The following is a 16,184-nucleotide window of genomic DNA, read 5'->3' on the forward strand; positions in this document are numbered from 1 at the left end:
TTCTGGGTGTGTGACCTTGGTTTAAACCACATAAACTCTCTGTGTCTCAGTTTCCTTAATCTGCAAAATGCGGTCATGATACCTAAACAATGCTTCCTTCACAGGATTGCTGTGAGATAATGTATGTCAAATATTAGCATACAATATGGTCCTGTTGCCTGCGCCTTAACTCTCTTGGTGTTTCAGTCATACTGCCTTTCACTGCAGGCCAAACACAGTAATTCTCAAAGGCTGCACTTGGGTTGGTTGAGACTCAATATTGGCAACATTGAGACTCAATTTGCCAGAGAAAAGGAAGGGACCTCTGACCCAAAATCAAGCACTTTTTCCTGATCACACTTATGGTTCCAGCTCTCTCGGCTGTAGTCTCTTTCAGGATCAGTAGATTATAGTGTCAATCAGACAACAAATCAATGACTCAGAATTTACTGGGCATGTGTTATTCACCAGTTCTGTGCTGGGTGCCATGGAACACAAAAGAAACAGCTATTTGTCTGGCCTGCAGGGCACTGAGAATGTAATTAGCTGCTAATAGGAATGCAGTCAAACTCAGAGAAAATAACCATTCCTATGATTTTTTTTCTGAGAAAGGTAAAAAAGGTACATCTATCTCCAAGACACGCATATCTGTCTGTCTGTCTATCTCTCTATCGCCATATATATTCATATATTCATATATAATTATATACATTATAATTTAAAGCATGCTTCAGAGTGAGCACTGTGTGTTTGGACATAATTCTATGATAATGAAGGGTAGACAAGAAATTGCTGGCTTCCTCTGTTCCTCAGTGTCTTCCTCTGACAGATCCGAGCTCCCATCTAGAGGCACAGTGGAAGCCTGAGCTCCCATGTTCACGCTGCACAAGGAGAAAACTCAATGCTGTTGCCCACACACACGCCCATCACAGAAGGATGCCCGCACCACTGGGTAACGTGCGCCTCACCCAGCACCAGCCTGTGTGAACCAGGACGGCAGGAGCCATATCTACTGCCTGTATCACTGTATCCCCCAGACCCAGAACAGGGCCTGACATCTAGAGAGGACTCAGCTATATCTACCAGCTGAATGAAGGAGGAAACTAGCACATGCATTCTACACACACAGACAGAAATATTCCTGGAAAGATGAAGTTCACAGACCACAGCGTATATCTCTATCTATGTATCTATCTATCATGTATCTGTTTACCTATCTATCTACCTATCATTTATCAATCATCTGTTTACCTCTTATCTATCTATCTAATCTATCTATATCTGTTTACCTATCAGTTAACTATCTATCATCTGCCTATCTATCTATCATCATCTATCTGTTTACCTATTATCTATTATCTATCTACCTAATCTATCTATATCTGTTTACCTATCAGTTAACTATCTATCATCTGTCTATCTATCTATCTATCATCATATATCTGTTTACCTATCAGCTATCATCTATCTATCTATGTATCTATCTATCATCATCATCTATCTGTTTACCTATCATCTATCATCTATCTATCTATGTATCTATGTATCTATCTATCTATCATCAATCTATCTATAGTTGTTGGTTTAAATTGGTCCTGACAAGTCAACTTAAGTTTGGTGAAATGTTCACCAAACGAAACACAACAAAACCAAAAGTAGTTCCTCAAATAATGGGTCAGTGTTTCACCTTCCAGGATTCTAAAATTATTCTAAAAATTCTAAAATTCTAAAAATATCTACCTCGATCTTTTCCCCATTTATTTGTTTTGGAAACAATGCTAACCCTAAATTTAATTACACTGCATTATTTCTTTAAAAATAATAGGGAAAAAAGACATTGGTCCACTTCACATCACTGGAGCAAAATATAGGAGCAGACAGAAATTTAGAAAAAGTTAGAAGGGATTCTCTGCAAGAAAATAAAATAAATGTAGGTAAAAATCATCTTTATCTGGTTTTGAACCTAATTCTTTGATATATTTCTAAACAAATATTGATTTTTTTCCTAAAGAAAATTTTCAGTACTTATATAACATGGAAACGTCTGGAGAAGAGCTAGCAAGTGTTGGTTTTTAAAATGTATCCTGCAGATATACTGGTAAAATCTGGTGCTGTAGGGAAAAACTAAAAACAATATAAGCTAGGTGGGGAATAAGACAACAAACAAAAATGTAATAATTAAACTTTTCTTGGGAGCCCGAGGTTTCTTTGTGAACTGCTGCTCAAACTTCCTGTTTTCGAAATTACATTTGCCTCTTTTTTTTTTTTTTTTAACAAAACACCACAAATTTCACCTCATACGAAATGCATTCTGTCAAGACTGGAAATAATAACCGTGTGGTGACATTTCGGCAGCAAAAATGATGACCTCAAAAGGTCACGTCAACCCCATCATGACTGATGACAGCCACAGCCAGCCTTCTAATCAATGCTCGGGACACAGTGTAGACTTCCATCTCTTTACAACTAAATATCACACATCTAGCAACAGAAGAGAGCGTTCTTTAGAAAAAATAACCCTAATATTATCTCAATTATGACCAGAAAAAAGAAGCTAAAAACCTACGTTAAGAGAACAAAAACACATTTTATCTGAGATTATTTTCTTAAGTAGAAGGGTGGACATGCGGGGAGAACTGACTTTATCAAAGTGTGTCCATTTTAAAACATGAAAAGTAGCCACTTTTGATGAGTATTAGGCAAAATCAAACTGCTGTAAACTGCCCTCTCTTACTATTATTATTATTATTATTATATTTTTTTGCAGTACGCGGGCCTCTCACTGCTGTGGTCTTTCCCGTTGTGGAGCACAGGCTCCGGATGTGCAGGCTCAGCGGCCATGGCTCACGGACCCAGCCGCTCTGCGGCATGTGGGATCTTCCCAGACCGGGGCATGAACCCGTGTCCCCTGCATCGGCAGGCGGACTCTCAACCACTGTGCCACCAGGGAAGCCCTCTTACTATTATTTTTTAGTCCATTTGAGGGTGGAGAAATCAACTGCTTGAACTTTTTCTTCTCAGAGAGGATGACTCACATGGTCAGCTCAGGACCTGCTGTTCTTAATCACCTCTGCATCTCAGCAGGTGCCTGAATCCTTCATAAGATTCTCCAAACTGCCTTGCATTTCACAAGGAATCTAAATTTTCTATTCTCTAAAGTTCACATAAGCTTTAGGAGACAAGCATTTTCAGAATGAAGAATTCTTCCAGGGACTTCCCTGGTGGTCCAGTGGTTAAGAATCTGCCTTCCAATGCAGGGGAAGCGGGTTTGATCCCTGGTCAGGGATCTAAGATCCCACATGTGGCGGGGCAACTACTGAGCCCGTGTGCTCTGGAGCCCACGCACCACAGCTAGAGAAAAGCCCGCGTGCCACAACGAAGATCCCAAGTGCCACAACTAAGACCCGACGCAGCCAAATGAATAAATATTTTTTTTTTAAAAAGAATTCTTCCAAACATCTCCTTACCCAACATGAGGGAAGCCCATTCTAGTAATGGTTGATGCTTATACCATAGAGTTTGCTAAATATTTTTAACACCACCCTTGATTTAAAAGGTTATAATTCTTTTATAAATCTTTATATACATAGTAGGTACAACACAATAGGCACTTGATAATTGGTAGTTACTCAGATTCTTCATTGGATAAACCAATGAACTTAGACTTTGAGAAAACAAAACCTACTTATATAAGTTTGTTAAAGTAAGGATGGGTATGAGAGGTTATGTGGTCACAGCCATTAGAGGATCAATGTTTGAGCCTGTATTTAACACATGAGCTTGTCTATTTCACATCTCCACCCTACTGTCAAACCCAGAATATCCTTGCTCAAAACCATGGGCGTTGATGTCATTAAGCCTTACACTGAATAGTCTGGGGCACTGAATCAACTGGGTTTAAAAACACTGTTATACACTACTATATATAAAACAGATAACTACTATATAGCATAAGTAAATCTACTCAATACTCTGTAATGACCTAGATGGGAACAGAATCTAAAAAAGAGTGGACACATGTGTATGTATAACTGATTCACTTTGCTGTACAGCAGAAAGTAACACAACATTGTAAATCAACTATACTCCAATAAAAATTAATTTTAAAAAAAGCACTGGTAAAGATGGAGTCTGTGCTGCTATTCAAAATAGAAATTTGATGACAACTTTTCAGAACTGAAGCCATTTCTAAATCAATACCTGAACCTAATCAATATCCTTCTAACTCCCTGGCATGGTCCATATTCTTTTTAAAATCAATTTTCTTCTTAATTGTAACAGTATTCGAAGATTCAATTGTCTCTTTCCCTTCCTTTGTTATTTAAATCATCCTAAGTTGGGTGGAGAGATCTGACATCAGATGAAAATGCTCCATCTGCACTGAGTTTACTAAGATCACCTGTGAATCTGGGAGTGAGAGTTAAGAAGAAAAATCCCGAACACTGGAGCACAGCGTCTCAGCACTTCCCAGTCTACAATCTGCGCAAACAGCCTTTTAAGGAAGGACTCAGTCTAGCAGAACACAGGCTTGTTTTCCTTACAAAACTTGGCCCAGGGGCTTCCCTGGTGGCGCAGTGGTTGAGAGTCCGCCTGCCGATGCAGGGGACACAGGTTTGTGCCCCGCTCCGGGAAGATCCCACATGCCGCGGAGCAGCTAGGCCCGTGAGCCATGGCCGCTGAGCCTGCGCGTCCGGAGCCTGTGCTCCACAACGGGAGAGGCCAAAAAAAAACTTGGTCCAACTGTGTACCTTTACATGGAAAATACGATCATTTTTCTTGAGTAATTCTTAATTTGTATTTTGCATCACTATCTTGTCCTATTATTTATTTTTTCTACTCTATTAATAAATAATAAATTTGACAGATGACCTACCCTTTTCCCAGTAAAACAACCTAGGACACTGACAGCAAAAATATAGCTTTTATTTCTCTAGTTATCTCACCTAGGCAATGTTATTTTGGGAATAGGGAGATTGGTCTCCCTCTTTTTTTTTTTTTTTTTTTTTTTTTGCGGTACGCGGGCCTTTCACTGCCGTGGCCTCTCCCGCTGCGGAGCACAGGCTCCGGACACGCAGGCTCAGCGGCCATTGGCTCATGGGCCCAGCCGCTCCGTGGCATGTGGGATCTTCCCGGACCGGGTCACGAACTGGTGTCCCCTGCATCGGCAGGCGGACTCTCAACCACTGCGCCACCAGGGAAGCCTGGTCTCCCTCTTTGTACAGATTCTGGGAAGGCTGTAGGGTACCCTGATTGAAATTCTTGGGAGATATTTTAACTGCATTTCATAAATAAACTATTGTTCACTCTCCCTGGGAAACTCTGGTACACTTCCCTGGTAAATTTTCCTTGGTATCATTCTACACTTTCACGTGTGTTAACTTATCCAGTTCAATAGGGTGCATATAGAGCCCATCCCAGTTTTCGATGTGGTGTGGTGTGTGGCTGAAAGGAGCAGGTTAGAGAAGGATTCCAGGCAGACAAGTGAGTCTCCACTCTTGCACAAAATACATCCTCAAGCTCTCTTGTGCTATGACAGCCAGCACCAGGCTTGATTTTGAGCAAATGGTTGTTCCCATAGAAGTCCTTATAGATTCAAGGATTTCTAATATAGGATTTCAGTCCCTCCTGGGGCCTTCACCAACCTACAAAGCTAATATTGTAAGAAATCAACGTGTAGACACAACCAACAAGGTGATTACCCTTCTGTTTATCATCTGCAGGTTAGTCCCTAATGGAAGGCCCATCTCCAGCCATCACAGGTGGGGCGGAGCATTAACAAGTCTGGTTATTTGTGAGTTATTACAACCTATTGACCATGAATGGGAGAGTATCAGAAAGAATCAAGGCACCCTTTTTTGAGAACCAAGCCTGTGGCTACATGACAGCGTAAGAGCAGGTCTCTGGATATCTTCTTTTAAAAAAAAACAATAAGAGCATGCAGTTTCCCTGTCAAAGGAATAAAGGCCATTTGAACCTGGGGAGCCATGACAGATACGGAAGTGATTTGGTCCAAGTGAAGCATGAATGAGAAGGGAGAAATGGGATGATGAGATGAGCACAGCTAATGGCAGGGGAGGTGGGGGGAGGGTGGAAGGGAGTTGGCGCTCACCGCTGCCCCCTCCACTGGCTCCTCAGCCTGGGTGTCAAGTCCAAGATCCAGCCCAGCAGCAGGTGGTACAGCAGCGGGGGGCTCCTCTGCTTTCGGCTCTGTGGGCGGAGCCTGTTCAGGTTCAGCCTTTGATGGTTTGAGGATTAGAGGGAAAAGATTCAACAAGTGAATAGATCACATGATGGAATACTGGACAGTTACGATTTTCTTCGTCATCCTACAGGCAATTAGCTTCATTAAATCTGTGCTGGAAAAAAAACGCACATTAGGCATGATGGGTCTTTACACAACTGAAAAGTCTAGGAATAAACTCTTATTAAGCTTCACATTACCATCACCAAGCACTGTTATGTCCCTTGAAGTTGGGCAAAAAGACTTACCATTTTGGCTACTCATTTTACTTCCTTTTCCACATTCTGAGTATTCACTTCCTTAGGACATCTATAAGAGATCCTGAAACGGTACTTTCCACGACTGAGCGGAGAGAGGAGAGATCCTAGGAGCTCCCACCTTTGGAAATTGGAAGTAGTAGGGAAGAGCTCATGGAAACACAATTCTGGGACCTCCCCCCTCTGCTGATAGGCAACACAACCAAAAAACTGAGGGGCCATCCCAACACTCAGATCAAAATGCATTAACGTGCACAAAAATGTCACTATGAAGTTACTGCACAACTGCCCCGGCTGGGAGGAGTAGGTCCAACCACCTGGCAAGGAGCCACCACAGTCGTAGATACTTTGCTACCTTACGCTTTTTTTGTTCCCTTATTCCAGTTTTCCCTCCAACAAAATCTTTAGCCATCAGTTTTTTTGTGTTTTTTTTTTTCATATAATAAACTAATTCTTTAGGGAACCACAGGCAGTATTCTCTGTGGTACCAATGAGACTATTCTACTTGTGTGGATAAGAGTGAGGTCTTTTCTTCCCACTGTGACCCCTACACACAGACACCCTCCTGATTCCAATTATATGCTGAATCAAGCCTCTGGCCTCTCTTACCTCCAGGCTTTTTGAGTTTTAAAATTAGCATGATTAAATAACAACAGGCTATGAAAAACAGCACAGCCAATGCAAGTTACCACGGCTGCTGAAATTGTTTCCTCTCTTTTGATTTATAGATTAATGTAAACACACTATTTAGCATGACTATTTCACTAAATGGATGGCCACTGTAGGGCACTTTAAGATCATTTTCTATTAGGGCATTTAAACTATAAGAAAGTTTAAAAGCATTTTCCTGGAGGAGTAAGGAGTCTCCAATAAAAACTTCCTTTGGAGGAATCAGTAACTTCTGTCAGACATTCACCGTAAGCAATCAAAAGCCATCTCTAGTTCTCCCATATGTCCACTGAAGCTGGTGCATGTGGCAAGTTGCATGGGGAAGTGATGGAGAAGCTATGCTGAGATTATAGAAAATAATGATAGCCTGCTGTTGGATAAATATGCAAAATATTTGTCTTGTGTCCTCCACCAAATCCTCCACTGTGACGCATGCCAAGGTCATACCACCCTTCTCTTGAAAGGGCTTAATAAAATGAAAGGACACTTAGGGAGATCAATGTACAGAGGCTTGATGTTTTTATGGGCTTTTATAACCTTTAAGGGATGATCTGACACAATTTTTAAGAAAGAATGAGATAAAATTCACCCTAATCTACTCTCAGGAGTCCTTTATGGGGAAAGATTTCACTTGTATTGTTCAGAAGGAATTATCTTCTTAATGGACTGAGTTTTCCTAGCAGCAAAGAGCTACTGTAAGCTTTCAGAGTAGGATCTAACCATTTTGGAAGTCGAGGTGATTTGCTATGAGAGAATGGTATCAGATGACCTACACAACAAGTATAGGAAGGGTAATTTGACGAAGAGCAAGAAACCCATAGGCAGATGGCTGTGCCCCTGTGAGCTGAGTCTGCAATGGAGGATGAGGGGTCAAGAGAAGTTTCAAAACGTGTATCAGATGAATATATCTGTGCACATTAAGAAAAAACCCAGAAAACCAAACACAGAGATAACTTTGCATCAGAGGCTGGGTTTCTTGGAAGTCAGAGGAAATTCTGAAGTTTTACATACAGCGAGAATAACTAGGGTGATTTCATGAATGAGTCCAATGGTGTCTCCTTGCTGAGGTCAGACAATGACTCAATGGAAGCAAAGTATGAAGGGGAGGAGAGACGGGTTATGTCCTACGAGTCACAACATTTTTCTCTATTTATAATATCACACCGAGTATTATAATATAGCATGACACACTTAACAACTTAAATTCTAGGGGGACAAACAGAACTCACTGAATGACGAGTAAGCCTGAAGCGTGACAGCGTGCTTGCACATAAAATCAGCTACTCAACTTTGGAAATAGAAACCACTTTCCTAATCCTTCTAAGATAATGTAAAATTGAAAATGTTTTGTCAAGATAGAAAGAAAAACAAAGGTAACTTGTGAACAACATCTTGTAGAAAGATCTCAAAGTAGTCCTGAAGGAATTGTGCCCTGTCTTTCAACCACTTTTTTTTCTATAAGAAGCCTCCCTTGACAAGCGTTGCAAATGGGTTGATACCATGCCATATCCATCTGGGAGCACTGGTAAGGACTTGCTATTGTTTGCTGGAGTAGAGACCATTATACATTCAGAGGAGAGGTATACTCTATATTTATTACTGACAGCAGGATGCCACGATGGTTTAACTCTGAGACTCAGAAATGGAATTCTTGTTTTAGAACAAAACGAGTAGTGTAACTTTGGTGCACATTTTCTGGCATGCTCTGTGATAAGCTAGAAAGAAGGTCAGTGCAGAGGAAGAAGAGATGGGTTGGGAGAGTGGAGTTAAGGGTCTAGTCACATTCCAATATGGTGACTACCTTATGATCCTCCTTCTCCAAACTGGGGAGAGCTAATTTAGTGAGAACTTCAAAGGGCCATGGAGGCAACCCTGAACCCAGGGCAGGGTTTGCAGATTCAAAAAGGTTTAAACTTGTACACAAGGGATGTCCCGTGGGGCCATAAGATGCAGAATGGGGAGATGTGCAGTTGACTACCAACTGCAGCCTCCACCTTGCTCAGACCAGTCAATGAACCCATGTTGGGACACTGCCCTGCTCCCGGGAAGATCCCATATAATCACAGCTCAGGGGGAGAGGGTCACTGTGATTCCTAGTTCCCCACAGGGCAACACTAGCAGCATCTGCAATGCTGGGAATGACGAAGCTAAGTTCCCCAATGGAAAGAAGGTGCAAAAATCTGCTCCAGAGAACACATATAAAGACAAGGGGAGGGCAGGCAATGGAAGCTCCTAGAACCAGCTGTAGGGGGTAGAGAGATGTTCAGAGAGACTTAAAAACCACCGGGTTCTATGCCAGGAATTTGCAACAGTAACAGGTGTGAATTTAATGATGACCCATTGCCTTTTCGTTTATACCAGGGTCCCTCCATTTTTCTTAACCCATTCTCAACTGATAATTAAAAATCTCATCCTCCAGCACCAATATAACCTTTACTCCATCAGCACCCAGACTGAAAACCACCAATGACCATGAAATGGAGGTCTCTCTGGCTCCATTATTAACATCAATATAATCTGAATTTTAAACATTTAAATCATTATTTGCAGTCCTCACAGGCTCCACCTTTTTATCTGGTTACCCAAAAGGCAAAAATACAACAATCTCCAGACAAGGTGCTAGAGAAACATTTGCCTTTGAAAAATATCAAATTAGCCTTGACAACAGACTTCCCAGAGCAGAAATCCTTACTTAGAAGTGAAATCATCTGAAAGGAAAAATTCCTTCTCCTTAAACCCAATTCTAAGTTTCCAAAATGAAAGCCAGAAGCTGGGATAATCCTATGCCATTCCCATGGGAAAACCAGTGTGCTACAAATAACCATGAACTAATCCTCAAAGAGCCCAAATCCTCTGTAGTGTAGCACTGGGAAGCTCTCAGTGATGTCACTCAAGGTCTCTTCATTCAACTTTACAAGTAAGCTGCTGCTAAAAACGTTTCCCATGATAAGTGAGTTTGTAAGAATCTCCTCTAACCCCCAGAGTAACCCTTCTGCTTCCTCCTCACTCCCCAGCTAAGCTTTTCTCTCATCTCATTTGACAGCAAAGTAGGAATCTTACCTCTACTGTGCATTATTTCCTTCTACAACTCACAAAATGAAGGGAGGACATGAGAAATGAGGTCGCTTCAGGTTCAAGGAAAAGCAAGGATCTACTTTCAAGCATGAATTCTCGAGGCAATTTCATTGTCAGTCCCGTTGCATAAGGTACAGTCACTCAGAAACACCCATGTACAGGTTCGTTCCCTGGTCCAGGAAGATCCCACATGCTGGGGAGCAACTAAACCCGTGCGCCACAACTACTGAGCCTGTGCTCTAGAGCCTGCAAGCCACAACTACTGAGCCCGCGTGCCTAGAGCCTGTGCTCTGCAACAAGAGAAGCCACCGCAATGAGAAGCCCACGCACCGCAACGAAGAGTAGCACCTGCTCACCGCAACTAGAGAAAGCCTGCGTGCAGCAACGAAGACCCGACACAGCCAGATAAATAAATAAATTTATTTTTTTTAATTAAAAAAAACCCACCCATGTCCTTGATGGATAGACTGTGTTCCACTGAAGCCCGTAATTAAGAGACTGATTTTTGCTGGGATCACTGTGCCTTTATAAATAGAGGCAACCACATTCAAAGTGACACTGAGATTTTTCAGAAGCTCTCCTTCTCATTTTCTAGAAAAGAGGGGGCTACAGAAACCACACTCTGGATTTCAAGCTCTAAATAACCTACAAAGATCAACCTTGGATCATCTGGTGGTAACTAACAACATCCCCAAAACACAAACCAAAATCAGCTTACCAAGTTACAGATCATATTCTGGTCTGTCTGCATTGTGAATAATGTAGTGTCCTGTGGCTGAAAATTGGGAATAAAGTGGAATATCCAAAATTATTAGGGTTTCAGTTAATTTGCCAAAAAAGCAACAACAAAGGTATCATTTAAATGAGCTCGCATGAATTGTGTCAATAAATACATTATAAAGTTTTTTTTAGTCTCTTTTTATTTTAAATCAGAAAAGCAAAACATGCAGAGATAATTTTTTGACAGCAGTTATTCTAAGTAGAAACCTGAGCTAGCAGAATTCGATGATCTGATGAGAGACATTACATAAAGGGCAGTGTCTTCAGAGGCATCTTTGGTCTGCAGCTTCTCCTCTGGACATCAAGTTAGAATTTAATGGATCTAAGCTACAAATTTAAACGTTTTAAAATGTTGGAACCTTAATCTTACTATATCACTGAAGTGTGACTTTTTTTTTTTTTTTTTTTTTTGTTACGTGGGCCTCTCACTGTTGTGGCCTCTCCCCTTGCGGAGCACAGGCTCCAGACGCACAGGCTCAGCGGCCATGGCTCACGGGCCCAGCCGCTCTGCAGCATGTGGGATCTTCCCAGACGGGGCACGAACCCTTGTCCCCTGCATTGGCAGGCGGACTCTCAACCACTGCGCCACCAGGGAAGCCCCTGAAGTGTGATTTCTATGAGTCAATTATGAGCCATAACTTAAAAACCGTATACAATATATTCATTCAGGATATGAATCCTAAAAAAATCAAGGTGCAGGAAATCTCAGGCAACAGTGATCTCTAGGAGAATCTTCATCAGGTAGCCAGACTTATACCCTCCAAACAGGAGACTGAAAGAATCTTTCCTGGGTAATCTGACCAAAGCAATCCCCAAAGAACTAAACATCAACGGTTCCCCAACAGAAAAGATGAGCCAGTGACATCTGGTTAAAGATGGTGGATTGAACACAGGCAATTACCTCCAGAATCCAAACTAAATAACAATAAGAAAATTAATTTTTAAAGGCATAAACCCATAAGGGTAAAAAGAATGGGAACAAAAACAAGAAAGAGAGAGGGTTTCTTACAAAAGATCAAGAATCAAAATGACAATTTCTCAGTGGCAAGACTAGGAGGTAGAATCGAGTGGAGCAATGGCTCCAAAATTCTAAAAGAAAACGGTTTACAATTTGTAATATAATATCCAAACTAACAGTCCATTATGTACATGGGAACAAAATTATTTTCAAACAGAGAAGGTCACAAATGCATGCTTCTTGTGCACCCCTTTCTCAGCAAGCTACTGGAGGATGTGTTCTACCCAAATGAGGAATTTAACCCCAAATGAGGACAATCTGTGTCCTGAAAAGAGTGGATGGACAGAAGACAGGTGAGGCAATCCCCACAGTAGACGTGATGGGAGACCCTGTGATAACAGCCGTAGTAGCAAGTTGTAGCCATGGAATCCCCAGGTCAGACTGGAGCCGTCCAGAAGGACAGTTTCAACCTTCAGGAGGATGGAACTTAAAGAATGTTTAATGTTTTAAACAAAATGAGCGGAGATTTCTATAACCACAGAGTATGGGGTTGAATTAGTAATAAGTACCTAGAAAACTAAGCAAACAAACCAACAAGCTCACAAACAAGACCCTACAATTATTTCCTCAAAGGAAAACAAAACGTTGGCATAAAAGGAAATGTAAACTTCATGACTTGAGCACTAAGAGCATCTATAGCATCGTGATAATACCACCACTGATTGGCTGGCTGGCTATGACATCAGTGTAAGGCCAGGAAGCAGAGAGAGCTGTGAACTGTGACCACAGCAGGTTGAAAGCGCTTTAAGTCCTCATCTTCCAGAGAGATAAGTCCATAGCTAATGCTTTAGAAATCAAGAAGGAGCATTAGAAGAAAGTCATGCACACATATGGGGGTGAAATCAAAGAATCCGCTACAAGGTGTTAAAGTATTTTCCTCTAAGAAGCAGGAAATTAGGGGATGTAAGATGGTCTGAAGTTTTTAAATTAAAAAAATAAACCTTATGAAATGTTGTTACTCTTTAAACTATGTGCATTTGTAAGTGATAAATACAAACTTAAAAAATGAGAAATGAATTCTCATGACCCGATCTTTCAAAGGAGTTCTCTTCTATGGAAGAGACATGCTATCATCTCTCTGTGTGTTTGTGTGTTATCTGTATTTGGGTGTAGGTGTGTGAGTCAGTGGGTTTTCTCTTTTTATAGGTAACATGGGGGAAAGTAGTCAAACTTTTAAATGGAGAAATTCTGAATGTTAAAATTCAAAATTGTTCATGTCTAATATTCTGAGACAAAGCACTCATCACAGACAAGCATATATTTGAAGTCTCCCTTGAAGAGGTTTTCAGAACTTATTCCATGAACTTGACAGCCATGTGGCCTGCCTTTCACATGGGTTACACCATCCATCTGTTGGGACATATACAGTGAATGGAACAGTCCACTGTGTGGCACGTCTTATTGGCCAGAGCCAACCTACAGTTTCTGATCTTCCAATGGCTCCTTCCTGAAGAACCACTGAAGAAATAAGGTTCCGCGTAGTATGGCTCTTATATAAATATTTAGAAGGAGGCTCCTAAAAATCTCTTATATTGTCTAAAGATCCATCTCATTAGTTCAAAACAATCCTATCTCCTCTTTTCCAACAGCTGAACCTAGGAGATACCTCAGATAAAGACAACTTCTAATTTCTAGTGGAGGAATCATCAGAATTCCATGGTATAGCCAATAATATTAACAATAGCTAACTAGAGTCAAGGAGCACTTAGTATGTGCTAGGCTGCTGGGCTAAATCTCTATGTTCACATTTCATTTAATCTTCACAACAACCCTGCAACATTGCTCCTATTACTGTTTCCATTACTGAATTCACAAGAAGTGGGTTCAAATTTTTTGCTGACATACTTAAACATCATGCTATCCCAGCAAGCAGAGGTCCATATTTTTAAGATTTGCATCATTCTCAACAGATGGATTTTGCCAGCAAACTGATTTCTTACCTGGGTGAATCCATTAAATGAACCTCCAGAAGCCTAAACAGAAATGGGAATCAGAGTACGTTATTTTTTTCATTACTTTTGTAGGATTGGTAAATATCTATTAGACAAGTGGGAAAGTAAGGACCACCGCAAAGTTTAAAATAATACAAAAGGCTGCTGTGCATGAAAATGCTTAGGAAATGGAAAAGGCCATACTGTATTATTTTAAATAGGCTGACAAAAAAAAGAACAACATTATTTTTACAATTATTGCTGGTATGTGGCTAAGGGCAAACCAAAGCCCACTTTCTCAATAATGAGAACATGATTCCAGACAAGAGCCATGAGTGGTTAAATAGCTCGTTTTTTTTAGCCATCTATAGAATCTGGAAGCATTTCCAGTATTTCTCTAAATACATCATTTTGATGAACAGCTATTATGAGATTTTATAGTTTCAATGGGCCTGGGTAGAAACATTTCATGTGTTTTTACTGGGGTGGAACCACTTTAGGAACAGTAAATCTGTCTGTTTTATATATATTTTAGTGCTTGAACAATAAAAATGAAACTAGAAAGAATAAATACAGTAAATAGGATGGTAAAGTAGACACTCATTAGTTTCCAACACCATCATTCTGCTTTTTGTGTTGTTGTTCCGGGGTTTTTTTGTTTGTTTTGTCAACCTATTTTGTGTTTGGTTTGCACAGATTTCAAGAGGTACATGACAATCTGTCAAGGAGATGAAGCAGATCTTGGAAAAGATAGTGATGGATGATGAAGTCGGTGAGAAACATTAGGAAAAACAGAACCTACAGAAGTCTTTGGCTAGTCTATACTACATACTGGGGTAAGTACCTCTTCTTTATCAGCCTCTATTTCTTGGTACAACAATCCATATCTCTGGTTAGCAATTTCATCTTCAGATAAATCTGAGTTGTTGGTGTCATTGTCTTGGGGACTAGTGGAACTCTGGGTGCTAACATTCTGGGAGGTTCCCACAACCAGTGGTCTAGCTCTCTCCTGACTCTGTTCCCCAAAGCTAGCAATGGCTTGTTCCCCACATACATCTGCTAGTAAGTCCACCTCCAGCCCTTTCTTTCTCCCAACTGTGTCTAAATGTTCCCCGCAATTATCTAAGCCTCCCATATCTCTGATAGGCCAGTGGTTAATAGAATCAAGGCAACTGGCAAATCTACTTGCTTGGCCATCTGGTATACCAGAGAATTCCAATATATCCATATTATTCACTGCTGAATCCAAGCTTGGCTGCCAGATTTGACCTGGATCTGCTCCCCAAGAGTCTGGTTTTGCAATTTTTGGCAAGTTAAGGGTATGGCTATAGTTCCCAGTCACTGTACTTTCAGGTTCCTCTATTAATGAATCTTCAGCCTTACACAAACACCAATCTCTTCTGTTTGCATTAGTTCCCAGAGCATAATTAACATCTGTCCTAGACTGAGTGGCTGCTTCATGTTTTATCAATAAAACAACAGACTGATTTCCATCTCTGTTACTTCCAGGCGCATGTAACACAGCCTCACACTGCATCTCTTCAGCATCTGCACTGCCCTGTGCTGAGTGATACATTATATCATGGTTAGGAGGGTCGATTAAATTTTTCTTTATGCCTTTTCCAGCTAAGTCCCATTCCTCTGTGCTGGCATCTTCAGGATTAGATACAGAGTCAGTATGGAGAGGCAGATTCAAAATATCTGTGTGATTGGCAGGGTTAGCTCCAGATCCCTCTATAATTTCATAATTATTTATTACTACTTGAATCCCTTTATCTAGCCCTTGGTCTCTGTCACTCAACTCACCTGCTCTGTCTACACTTTCCATGTCTTTTTCTAATATGTCAGTTTTCACAAGATACTTTTCATTGGTCTTTACACTTTCCTTATACCCAGCACTTAGATCTTTCCTAGTTTCCTCTTCGTTGCTTTTTAAGGTCTCCTGGTCTTGCTTTCCTACTGTTTTAAAAAGATCTACTACTCTGTTTCCTGTACATGCTCTCTCTTCAAATGCCTCTTTCCCTTCTAGGGCCTTGACACCAATAGCTCCAGCCTCTACCTTTTCATATGTCTCCACACCTGCCCAGACAGAATCTTCTATCTTCTGTTTCCCTTCTTCTTCTTCTTCTGACTTTTTAACATCTTCTTGATTTTCTTTGACCAGGCCACCAGTTTCCATGGCTGGTATCTCTGAGTCAGGTAAATCGCAAGGATGCTCCATCTCCAAACAAGCA

General features: G+C 40.9%; 1 protein-coding gene across 2 annotated transcripts in view; it reads right to left on the bottom strand.

Moving 5' to 3' along the window:
- The window catches only part of AMPH (amphiphysin), a 172,476-nt gene that overhangs the window by 15,689 nt on the left and 140,603 nt on the right, over positions 1–16,184 (bottom strand). Inside the window, exons 15-17 of one of the 2 annotated variants that reach the window (XM_060107894.1) lie at positions 13,960–13,992; positions 10,940–10,996; positions 6,089–6,214 (exon numbers count right to left, since the gene is read on the bottom strand). In XM_060107894.1, coding sequence (XP_059963877.1) covers positions 6,089–6,214; positions 10,940–10,996; positions 13,960–13,992 — 216 coding nt within the window. The remainder of the gene's footprint in view (positions 1–6,088; positions 6,215–10,939; positions 10,997–13,959; positions 13,993–16,184) is intronic. The other variant, XM_060107895.1, reaches the window with a different exon arrangement.

Source organism: Mesoplodon densirostris, chromosome 9, assembly GCF_025265405.1.
Source record: "Mesoplodon densirostris isolate mMesDen1 chromosome 9, mMesDen1 primary haplotype, whole genome shotgun sequence".
In the NCBI taxonomy this organism is placed as follows: Eukaryota; Metazoa; Chordata; class Mammalia; order Artiodactyla; family Ziphiidae; genus Mesoplodon; species Mesoplodon densirostris.